Source organism: Gallus gallus, chromosome 3, assembly GCF_016699485.2.
Source record: "Gallus gallus isolate bGalGal1 chromosome 3, bGalGal1.mat.broiler.GRCg7b, whole genome shotgun sequence".
Classification (NCBI taxonomy): Eukaryota; Metazoa; Chordata; class Aves; order Galliformes; family Phasianidae; genus Gallus; species Gallus gallus.
In genome coordinates this window covers 86,814,260-86,826,545 of record NC_052534.1, presented here as the reverse complement: position 1 = coordinate 86,826,545, position 12,286 = coordinate 86,814,260, and the positions used below count along the sequence as shown (strand labels likewise).

The following is a 12,286-nucleotide window of genomic DNA, read 5'->3' as shown; positions in this document are numbered from 1 at the left end:
GGGAGAAAATAAATAACTAAATAAAGAGGTGGAAAACAAGCTAAAAATTACTTCCTCACAATTCCACAGCCCCAGCTCCCACTACCAAACAGCAGGTAAATGCAGTATATAAGAAGTAAAGAACACTGTAAAAAAGAAATCACACAGAAAAGTCTGTGCTGGATAAGTGACCACATCAGACAACTTTTCAGCTTCACGATGCTGTGGTCAAGCCAATGACTTTCCCTAGCGCTTGGCAGCAGTAATGAGCAATCTCCTCCCCACAGGCCGCTGCTCCCCACACGGCCAGGCCCCGAGGCCAGAGGCAGCTGTGCCGCCGGCCCACGCGGGGCCCATAGCAGCATCATCCTGCTTGTGAGGTTCAGCCTGAGTTCAGGAGCCGTGGCTCACACACCCTGGTTGCCATCTGGCAGAGGAAAGCATCACTCAGGCTTTTGTTACAGAGCGACGCACACAGGCTGGAAAGTTCAGTTTGCTCATTTTAATAGGAAATGCTACAGGGTTGCTGTGCGGTTCAAAACAACTAGAGCAAGTATTTGCAAATGTACTCTGTGAGGAAAAAGCAGTAACACAGTGAGTGGAAACAGCACTCACTGCTAGCATTTTGCCTTCCTCCTGAGAAAAGGCGTTAGACTTTACTAATTAATTTGTGATTCACTGCATCTCTTTGTATTTTTACAGATTAAATCTGCCTTAAAATGAATGTCTGTGTTTTGCCCTTATGGTCAAACCGTATTCTGGATTCATCTCCAACTGAGAACAGTCCAGAAACACAGCGTTCAGTAACCACTTACTTCACTCAGACCTTAACACAGTGTTAATTATTTGTATTTTTCTTCCTTCTAGCAAAGAGAGCAGTTTACAAATAACCACGTTCAACTGTGCTTATTTAAGAAGCAAACAAAGAAAATAAAATGCACTGAAGTAACGTCATGTCTTTGGGGAAAATCCTGTTGCATTATCTTCCTCTGACGCACTTAAATGGAAGAGAAACACACCACTGTGGTATTCTGGTCAATGACTTATGGATGTAAGCAGTTTGGATCTCGAGGACGTGCGTGGCCTGCCAGTGTCCCATGAAAGATGTGATCTCTTACACTGATACACACAGACCTCTAACAGCTCTCAGAAAGAAGTTATCAGAGAATCCAAAGGAAATGAGATTGCATGTGTCTCACAGAGCATGTGTGACTGGCAGCAGTGGTTCATACCTGAAAGACTGAAGAACTGTCCTAAAGTTCTTGCAGTATTTGACAGAAATGAAAGAACTGGGTTCTCTGCGCCTCTTACATGATTCATATTCCCTAAATGTGACCAGAAATGATGCCGAATTATGCAATGTTCCATGATTTGCATATACCTAAAACATACTTAGTGTGCCAAAAGGTATGTAAGCGATAAAAGTCACAACGATTTTGAAGTTTTGGTGCTGAAAATCCCACCCCCCTTTACACTTGGCCAGAAATAAACTCATTAATTCGGGGCGGGATTCGCTCTACTAAAAGCTAGTTGGCTGGGGCTGAGCTAGTCACCATGGGCCCCGTGCAGTCAGCAGAAAGCAATGCGCACCTCCCGGGAGGCAAGATGAATCACAGCAACACGGCAATGCTTTTTCCAGAGCACCCTTCCAACAAGGCACTGCGGGAGCCCCAGAGCCAGCATCTGTAGCTTTATGTTAAAACCTGTCAGGGGCTCTACTGCAGCCCTCTTTCTTCTGCTAACACCGTTAAAACCACTTTCTCCAACACTGTCTTCCCTAGCTTTTAACATACTACTTACCCTCATTAAAACCTTGCTTCGATCCTGTAAGGGCTTACTTCAACAGCTTGTGGTGAACAACCTTGTTGAAGTCTTTCGAAGGCCATGTGGTCTATCTCAACATCCATCCACACCAACTGATCCTTTCAGGAGGTTTCCAGGCAGTATGTAAGGCGTGATTTCCCTCTAGAAACTAAATCAATTCATCCACAGCATGTTTCTCCAGGTTTCCATTAATACATCATTTATTATTACTTTCACCAGTTTTTCCAAGCCCAGACTGATCAGCAGTTTCCTAGATCTTACCAGTACCTTTTAAGAAAAGGCCTGGTGTTATGTTAGGCACTTTCCAATCCTCTCAGAACAAGTCTACATGAAAGGAAGGCTCCAAACAGCAGCACAGCTGCTTCACCCTCGTGCAGCAGGCTTGGGTGAATACTACCTATTCCTGGTAGTGCTACCTTGTTTTGCTGATTTAACTGATAACACTTTCACCAATTTAGGTTTGAAGCTCTTCCAGCCAGCTAATGAGTTCTCTGTATACATACAAGCTTATATTTTTTTCCCCTCCTCATTTTGAACACACTTGTTTCCCATCTTACACTTGGATCACAGGCTTTTAAATACAAGAACATTGCTTTATCGTATGAATTCACTGCCTTTAAAAATAGCCCAGACAACATAAACTTCCACAAGTCTCTAGATAATCGTCATTCTGCCAATAAAAAGATGATTTCAAAATGCCATGATCAAGCCCCACAAAGGGGTGATGGAGGGGGGAGGGGGGAAAGAAACATGTTAGATACTTTTCTAAATGCTGAAAGCATATAATGACCCCTAAAAAAGAAAAAAAAAAAATGCTCCAAGTCAGCGTTTCCTGCCAGGAGACAGCTATCACCACTCTGGTTGCCTCTTCCCAGAGGAAGAAAATACATTGTGGATGTTGACAGGGCCTGATTTATGGTCTGAGGTTCTTACTCATATTCAGTCATCCCAACGTTAAGAACACATCTATTAACTTGCTTGTACTTACTCATCCAGGATGCCAGTTAAATTACACAATTCACCTCCATCACTCTTTCCTTCAGCCTTCAAACACAAAAGTACGGTTTAGCACCACAAGCTGCAATTCAGACTATTTAAACAATTTCAGTTCAGAAGAACTACTTAATTGTGGAAGTACATGCCCCAAGACTCTTCTAGCTTCGGGTCAGATAAAACTTCATTTGCAGCAGCCAAGCTCCGAACAAGTCTTAACAGAAGGACTTACATCCACATAAAAAAAATATCTTCATGGGATCAGCTATGAGGCATTTTCACGCACGTTACCTGTAACTTAAACTGGTACCTCATCCTGTTTTCTGAAAAGCTCCTTTCTCCTCTGCAATATTCCTCTTTTCAACACAGATAACTTTTTTTTTTTTCCCCTGCAGATTAGTAATCCACCTGCATTTAACCTCCCAGCGCCTTCAAAGAGCATTATTACTAAGAGAAAAATCAAGCAAACAAGCCAACCATCCCTCCCCCCTGTATCTGCAAACAGGTTATTCAAATTCAGTAGCGAGAATAATTTTCACTAGGAAAGCACCTTTCCTTTGTTCTTCAAAATTCCATTCAACTTGCATTGAGAAACAAACCTGCTAGCCACCACTCCTCCTTTTAGCCCACGATGAGAGCAAACATCAAGCTAAACACCATTAGCCTGGAATGAGATCAGGTGCTAACATACAGCCTAAGAACTGGGAACACCTGGGAGCTATTAGGGCAGCTGTACTGCAATGAGGCAGACCCAACAGGTGTGCTCAAAATCCTTGTTTTCCATTCTTGTGGTTACTTACAGAGCGCTATAGAGAGTGTTCAGCAATGTGTTCTCTCATCATGTGCCATGTCCAACATAGGTGAGCAGTATGGCCCCTCTCATAAATGAGAGCTACTGGTGCGAGCAGTTGGTTGTGGACAGTCTTGTTGCTCTACAGGGTAGATGTTGGCAGAAGCAGCTCCTGGTTCAAATGCTGCTGCTGAGTATGGTACTGCATAGCTGCTTGCACCAGTTTAAGAAATGCATTCATTTTTTAAATTTAAGATCGCAGATAAACTTATCTCTATGCTTTTATAAAGGGATGTGCTGCAGGCGAAGCCTCAATTACTGTCATCTATTACATTAGCATGTGGCTAAGAGGCTTATAGTATAAACTACACTGAGAAAGCTGTAGGCCATAAGGCACAACTAGCTCTTCTACCTGTGTTACTTTTAGTTGCAGGTTTCATCTGTACATTTTTGAACATCCTAGAGACGTGGGAAGGCAGCAAAACAGCAATGCAGACAAATTAAACAAGAGAAAAGGGAGCTCAGGACTGAACCAACTTTTCCCAGTGCTAAATACTCCTCATACACGGAACAGTATGGTTCTCACAGTCACTGGCTTTTCAACACTTCCTTCCTCCCCATTACCACTGCTTCTTTGCTGCGCTGAAAAATCTCAGAACTTAAAGATACAAGAATGTAGACCATGCTAAACTGTTGTTCGTACAGCAGACTGGATTAATTTGTGTTCAATTTCTGATGGAAAATAATAAAAGAGGGGGAAATGCGTGTGCTGCAGTTAGGTTAAGAACCCATGTGACAACAGAGTGGGGATTTGGTTATTGGGCTGACCGTTCCTCTTGTTTATGCTGGGAACATAGAAAAAATATTTTTTAATTACAGGAAAATGGAAACAGAATAGCACAGCTTTCTTTATAAAGTGAGTTCAATAAAACCAAGTAATTTATCTCTTACTGTGGTTTCACATCCCTTAGATTCTGCTTGTAGGTGACATCTCTGACTCACTGAGACTTCAACGATTTCATTTTCTTCTTGGTAAGTCTTTGGCCACCAGGACGGTGGTCAGCTAATCATTTCTACACTCTTTACTCCTAGTTTTAAACTAATAATTAAGCATATTTCCTAGAAGAATGTCAGGGGGAAGTTCTTTGCTGAGAGAGTGGTGAGGTACTGGAACAGGTTGCCCAGAGTGGCTGTGGATGCCCCGTCCTTGGAAGTGTTCAAGGCCAGGCTGGATGGGGCCCTGGGCAACCCGATCTAATAATTGATCTAGCAGTTATCAGCACCGCATGTGGCAGGGGGGTTGGACTTGATGATCCTTGAGGTCCCTTCCAACTTAAGCCATTATATGATTCTATGAAGACACACATATCTAATCCAAGACAAAGACTTGTTACCCGTCATCATCTGCAATAGAAGCCACACTTCTGGCACAGTGAACTGCTCCGTCTACTTGGGATGCAGAGCCCCGATATGCCTTTCCCATTGGATTCTGAAGGTTTGTTTTTGTGTCATAGAAAAGTAGGAGGTTCAATGTTTATTTTCTGAATTTTGGAAAATGTCTTCAGTTTGGGAATTCTTAGTATCAATCTAAAACATTCAAACTTCTTTTTTTTTTTTTTTTTTGGAAGGTAATGGTAATTATACATGGTACAAGATTTTGAGAAAAATTTGGGCTTTTAACAGGAAAATTCCCAATCCCTTTTAATCTACTATCAGACAGGTCTCCAAAATGGAACGATTCTCAGAAGCCCTTCAGTTAGCTTCTCCACTTTGCCAGCCCCAGCCTCCACAGTTCTGTAGTAGCCAACAAGTTACAGAAACCATGATAGTCACTGGCTTCTTTAGTCTACACTGGGTTTCTCAGAATCTCGTCACAGCTTTAATATTCCTGTAAAGTCACAATGTAGCAACATGCATATTTAAGTAGGATATTTCATTAAATATTACAAATATGTATAAAACTAAGACCAGAGCATAAATTCAGGGTACTTCCAGCATTTGCCAATACTACTCCACGAAGACCGAGCTCATGGAGTGACAGAATATCCCGAGTTGGAAGGCACCCATAAGGACCATCAAGTCCAGCTCCTGAATCCATACAGGACCACCCAAAATTCAAGCACTACATCTGAGAGCAATGTCAAAATGCTTCTTGAACTGCAACAGGCCTGGGGCTGTGACCACTTTACTGGGTAATTCAGTAAATGTGTGTGCGCCTTCCAGACCTGCTGCAGTAGGACTTGTCATCAGCACTGCTTGCTGTGCAATAGAGGCCACATGGCCTTTCACTAGGGCCTGCCCCAGGCTATGTATTTTTTTTTCCCCTAATTCCACCATCTGCTTTCTCACTCAGGATCTCATCCACTGCACTTTTCCTTTTTACTCCCTGGTGGAATTTCCTGCCTGTTTTCCACGAACACTTGTAGTCGCTCTGCTCACACTGGAGGAAATCCTGACACAAGAGGATTTTGATTGATTGAATCTTCTTTGGAGAATTATTTTGTTTTTCAGTTTCTTATACACTGACTGGGGGATTCAACTCCATGTTTTCAGAAAGCACTTGTTTGTAATGAGATCTAGTTAGCAGAGAATGCAGATGTCACCATTACCTATAGGTAATCAGCTGAACTTCGTTGTTAGTACACTAGGAGACCCATCATAAACCAGTCTTCTCCTAACATTCCTCTACTTAAAGCTATGGCATTTTCTGGTACATTAACAGTCAGATCTAGACTCTCTGATCTGTCAAACTGGCTGAATTTTTAGTGTGTCTTTCTGATATTATCAAAGAGTGTTTTGAATCTGTAAGGATTCTGTCATTACTATAGCATCTGCCCAGCTGTTGTACAGCACTCCTATCTGAAGCTGCATCCTTCTTCCATTAAAAATAAACTATTATTAATTCCTTCAAATGAATGAATGGCAAAAATATTCCACTGACGAAAAAAGTAACAGAATTACTCTTTATGCCTGTCATAGATGGTATATATATGTCACAGTTTAACGTGGAGAAAATAATTATCAACAGACAATAATTACATATAATTTCATATGATCTGATATGTGCAATTTAGTGTTTTATTAAACAAACACAGCAGCTAACCCAAATGTGATCGCTGTTAATTGAAAATTACATTAAATTCTATGTTCCTATGGTAATTATTGGTCATTTGACATAACATATGCCCTAAAATGTAATGCAGAAATTGATCTTCCTGTGAAATAAGAAATACTGTAGAAATAAAGTTAAGGGACATGTTTATTTCAGAGCCTTCTGCAAGCAAAATTGCTTTGATACAAAATGAGTTCAATAATAATACAGTGCTACCATCCACTCAAGCAAAAGAAAACCTCACATTTACATGAATGCACTTTATATTGATATTCTTATAGAATAATAGTTCCGATATCCAGAATGTGTCTGGCCTCACTGAAAGCAATGGCACAGAAACGCTGCAAGGTATTGGAGTATCATATCACTGGCAAGTGCTTAACTCTGTGAGTTCTCTGAGGGATGCTGTATAAATAAGGGTACTGTGACTGTGGGTCTGTATTCCTTGGTAGCTTTGACACACATCCTTTAGTGTTTGTTTCATTAGCTCAAAATGCACTATTGTGTCTTTTGGCTTTTTAGTATTCTTTTTTTTTTCTTTTTTTAAAGAAAAATCTTGAGGTATCCTTTACTGTTAACTAATGACATAGTGATAGGTCTATTTTCTTCAGGCTCCAGAGATTTACTGTACATTCAGTACACTGTACATTTGGTAATTATTTTTTAGTGTACTTTCTACACATTACTGTGTACAACTGTTAGTTTACATTAAAACTCTTCCCCCTCCTCACAAGATATGGCATAAACAAAAACAAATCTGACAAAAATTATACACATAAAATAAGAAGACAAATACACAAATAAGGCCATCTGCAGAATTAAAAATCCACCTCTTGCGATATTTCACAACAATTTCTACAGAATATTTTACATCTTACGAACTTAAATACTTAACGCAAAAGGAAAAAAACCTGTATGAAGCTAATCATATTATCTCTTCAAGGACCTGTCCAATTTGCTGGCTATCGGCCTTCTCTGGGGAGTTGGAATTTTAGAAGGCTTGGCTGATCCTGGCCGAGAACCTGCTCGGGGCGTCGGTCTGCTTGTAGCTGGAACAGTCTCTGACATATCTGAGCATACAGACTGGATTTCTGAAATATCAAAGTCAGATGCATCGCTGCCTCTGCGGCTACTCGACCTGCTGCCAGCCTTGCTCCCTGCTCGGCTTCCAGGTCTGCTTGGAGTTCTCCTGGTTTCTAGAAAGAAAAGGTACCCAGCAGCATTAGAGGTACAGATGCAAAAGGTGTGCAGGTCTTTGCTAAGTCTTTGGCAATCCCAACAATTTCTCACTGCACAAAGTAAATTTCAGACTTCTGCCAGATAAGCTGGACAATAATCAGAGTTCCTCTTACATTAACACAACAGCATAAAACAATGTCACACCTCCCATTAAAAAGAAGGGAAAACGGAACGGAATGCTGAGAGGTTGGAAATTTATCACTAGCACATCCAGTTAAAGAAAATTATCCTGGCAACTCTTCTTGACTTACAAGACATGTATTATCTATTGATTATGACCAGCTAGATCCTTTCTTTCTTCTGTCATTTTCTCAACTATGACCTGGAAGATTTAAATAGCTGGCATCCCCAAGTACTGAAGATTTATGAATCAACATGGGTGGATAGTGATAAGACAAGGGAAAATGGTTTCAAACTGAGACAGGGGAGGTTTAGGTTAGATATTAGGAGGAAGTTTTTAACCCAGGGGGTGGTGATGCACTGGAACAGGTTGCCCAAGGAGGTTGTGGATGCCCCATCCTTGGAGGCATTCAAGGCCAGGCTGGATGTGGCTCTGGGCAGCCTGGTCTGGTGGTTGGCAACCCTGCAAATAGCAGGGGGGTTGAAACTCGATGATCCTTATGGTTCTTTTCAATCCAGGCCATTCTATGATTCTATGAATACATAAATTGGACATGCAGATGACAAACTCATTTTTCAAATGTGTACTTCTACCCCACTGCCTTTTTGTTTTCCAAATCAAAACCACAATATTGAAAGCTGCAAATAAACAAGGGAAGACTGTACATTCTCCCCAAAAAAGGACTTAGTAAATGAGCTCTCTGCAAGCCTTCTAAAGTGAAAGCTTGTCCAGACAATGTGCCATGAAGAAAAAAACCACAACAAAGAATCTTAAACAGAAAAACATGAATGTGGGTTTTCATAATTTTCTTATTACTTATTGAATCTTTTTTGATCTTGACAAATCTGGTTCCCTGTAAGGGCAAAGAATACCAAGCTGAAGCTGAAATCTCAGCTGGCTCATTTTTCCGTATCACCTATAAGTTAAAAAACATGGACTGTTTGAGCAAGATTTTCCAGTACGGATTGGTAAGCTCTGCAGAGCTCAAGACATGCAGGAAAGGTAGTAGAGCTATCTTCTTGTCTCAACACCCAGCCAGCCCTGCTCTAAAGATCCTGGAAGAGCACAGCTTCACACTTTCTATTTTTATATACTGTTTTAAAAATCTCTGTGGGATGTTTCATAAATAAGGTCATCTACAGCTGCACCCTGCAGCTCTTCTTCCAATGAAAACAGACAAGTCATGACTAAATGACCCCTTTGCTCCATCACAGTTGAACATAACTTGGATACTGTGAAGTAAACTCTTTCTTCTTAGGAAAATGCTTCTTTCCTATTTCTTTAGGCAGGGATATTGGAGATAGTATTGTCAAGAATTTCTGTCATGAATTTGCACATCTCGCACTGAATGTAACACAACCACTGTTAAACCAGGTGAATGAAGGACCGTTACCCTGATTATGTGCAACTTTAGCAATGATAATATGGAGACAACAGGACTACTGGCTTCCCACTCTTCCAACTCACCTTCCTCACATCTCAAAGTTGACTCACAGGAATCCAGGTAGCCAAATAAAGCAAGGTGTAGATCAAGCTTTAATGTTAAGACACTCACCTGCAAACTGAGCTCTGACTCTGGTAGCTGCTGTGGACAAGATGCCGCTGTCTTCTCCAGAGTGGAAACCCTTCCCTGATAGATATCCTGGCAGTCTGAGTTTACTTCCTTGAATAGGTGTTCCCTATTAAAAAAGAATGAACAAACAAACAAATAAATAAATAAATAGGTTGTTTCTATTTTTGCTACTGAAGATGTGGCCAAGTATTAGGTGATACATAGCTTGGAATATGATTTTGGAATATGATCATCTTAGCAACATTCACTGTGAATCTGAAATACTGGTTTCAGTCAGTATGGACATTTTTGATGATGTGAAGCTTTGAACATTCCCTTAGCAGTTAATTCTTGAAATAGTCTAAAAGCAAATCAAGAAACAGTTTGATAGGCTGCTTGACACTAAAATTCAAGCCATTATGTGTACTTCAGTGCATATATTGGAAGAAAAATGCTATTTTCTTACCATTAGTCAAAAACATAGGATTAGTTGATGGTACATGACTTCAATTAATGAAGTAGCTGAAGATTTATGTCTGCATAGCTTGACTTTCCACCATTCTAATTGTTGCTGTAGTGCATTTGTTTTCATTTTATAAATACTCGATGGTATTTATAAAACACAACTACCTAATTTCAAAATCTTTTGCCACAATGCAGAAGAAAAAACACGACTACTTCAAGAAGTCCTTGCTGTCAATACATTGCCTGAAACATCTCTGCTCCATATCTTTACCCTGCCTTTCTCATTTCTGAGATTAAACAAGCCTTGATTTATAATCAGCCCAACAAAAGGTTTCTTTTGGTGCCACAAGAATGAAATCCTCATTTCTCAAATCCCAAAACACATGTAACATACTAGATAGGAGTTTTAGGCAAATAAGAAGAAAACCACAGTATTCCCATTAATTTAGTCAACAGAAAAATATTAAGTAAATATCCTAAAAGAAGAAATACTGCATTTATGAATATGGCCCTTTAAGTGGCCCAGACCCCAGGACCCACGTTCCAGGCCTTTGATCCATACAGTGGTGGGGTAGAATTGGGTACTGAAAACCACAGTCCACAGAGTGAGCTGCGAGCTGCCTGGAGCTAAGCACTGAGCAGGGGCCCAGCAGGGGCTGCCTGGCTGCTGCTCCTGGCCCTCTGCCAGCCAGGACCACTTCTGGCAGAGCTGAAAGAAAGAGCACACTGATGCTACAGAGCAGACAATGTGCTTGCTCTGACATGGATTGTCACAGTATTAACTCTCCCTAAAGCAAGTATGAATGGTTAGCAGGCTAAGATTGTCCAGCCAGCCACACCTTAGAAACCTCTGCTCTACAGGAATTGCTTGGGATGATTAACAGAAAGGGAAATCTTGTCATCACCTTGCTGGATCTGCTGTACTTTGGTGAAGGCCTTGGGATAGAATAACCAGGACAAGGAGAAAAAGAGATCAAACTTGTTCTTCATTTTAGCCCTACACCCATTGCCAGTCTACACATACAATACTAACTATTCTCTTGGGCAGAAAATGCAGCAGAATCTCAGAAATTCTCTACAATCTACCCCAACCCCAATCATTCAATTTGTAATCTTAATCCATGGTGTTTTACATAAAAGAAACTCAGTTAAACTACTGGCAGTTGTAAGAGCAGGTGAGAAATACAGTGCCCCCATTTGAAATCAATGCCATTTGCTTTCATGTCATGCATATTTCTTGAATCTGGAAAGTACCATCAATTAATCTTACAATTATTTACCAGCTAAGAGATGAAAATACAATAGATTAGAAACAGACAACTGATTCTATTTTGTGCTGCTGTTAATCATTCATAGCAACAGTCTTGCCTTGTGTGCTTGAAGTGATGTATACATACATATGCTTGCAGTGTGCACAAATAATGTGCCCACTTGCACAAGAAAGAGGGAGTGAAAATTTCTTTTGCATCTTTGAGCAAAGCCACACAGAGGTCACGTAAATTTAGTGCTGGAAGGTATCAAATGAATAGCAATAGACATCAAAGTGCAGACTTGTGAAAAGCAGATACAAAAAAGGTGATGGTAGTATAAGCTTCTCCACACTGAGCCCTCTATCCAAACTAGGGCAAGAGTAATTCCTACAAGTAAAAAGTCAGTTTGCATCTGGTCCAGCTGCAACCTTTTCACTGCCTGCAGTGACATTAGAGAAGACACTTTGGCTCCAAGCCCGTTCAAATTTTGGGTCATTCAGCTCAATTACCAGCACAACCCTAGTTGCTATACTGGCAGCTTTTATTTAAGTCATGGTCTGGACAAAAGACCAAAGCTCATTTCCTGTAAGTCATCAAATAGATCTTATTAGAGCAATGACTGGTCATTACCCCCTTAGACTACTCTTTCAGCTGTTGGGAAGATTTCTATATCACCATGAGTATTTTGTGCAATCTCGTTTACAGAGACTGGGTATCTCTTTATTTAGTGGCTTTTCATGGGAGATAAAAATTAATTAATCTGAGTTTTCAGTTTTTGAAAAGTAACAAATAGAAAAAGAAGTCTTGGGGAAAAAACAGGCAATGAACAAATAAGTTGCAAAGGTCTAAAATAAAGTCAATGCATTAATATGTAAGGGATGTTGCAGCACTGAAGCACTGAAACTCTAGTGGTTGTTAGTGAAGTGACGGTTTTAGTGAAGGAAGACTATTAGACTAGAAT

At 40.5% G+C, this 12,286-nt stretch overlaps 1 protein-coding gene and 1 long non-coding RNA gene across 51 annotated transcripts in view; one reads left to right on the top strand and one right to left on the bottom strand.

Moving 5' to 3' along the window:
• Positions 1-3,590: 3,590 nt before the first annotated feature.
• LOC124417836 lies at positions 3,591-7,240 on the top strand. Its single transcript, XR_006938809.1, has 2 exons — positions 3,591-3,656; positions 4,014-7,240. It is a non-coding gene; the product is annotated as an uncharacterized LOC124417836 (long non-coding RNA).
• Positions 6,828-12,286, bottom strand: part of DST (dystonin) — a 295,306-nt gene continuing 289,847 nt past the window's right edge. For all 50 annotated transcript variants that reach the window (XM_015284861.4, XM_015284867.4, XM_015284863.4 and 47 more), the window contains 2 exons: positions 9,614-9,737; positions 6,828-7,894 (listed from right to left, as the gene is read on the bottom strand). In XM_015284861.4, coding sequence (XP_015140347.2) covers positions 7,629-7,894; positions 9,614-9,737 — 390 coding nt within the window. In that variant the 3' untranslated portion in view covers positions 6,828-7,628. The remainder of the gene's footprint in view (positions 7,895-9,613; positions 9,738-12,286) is intronic.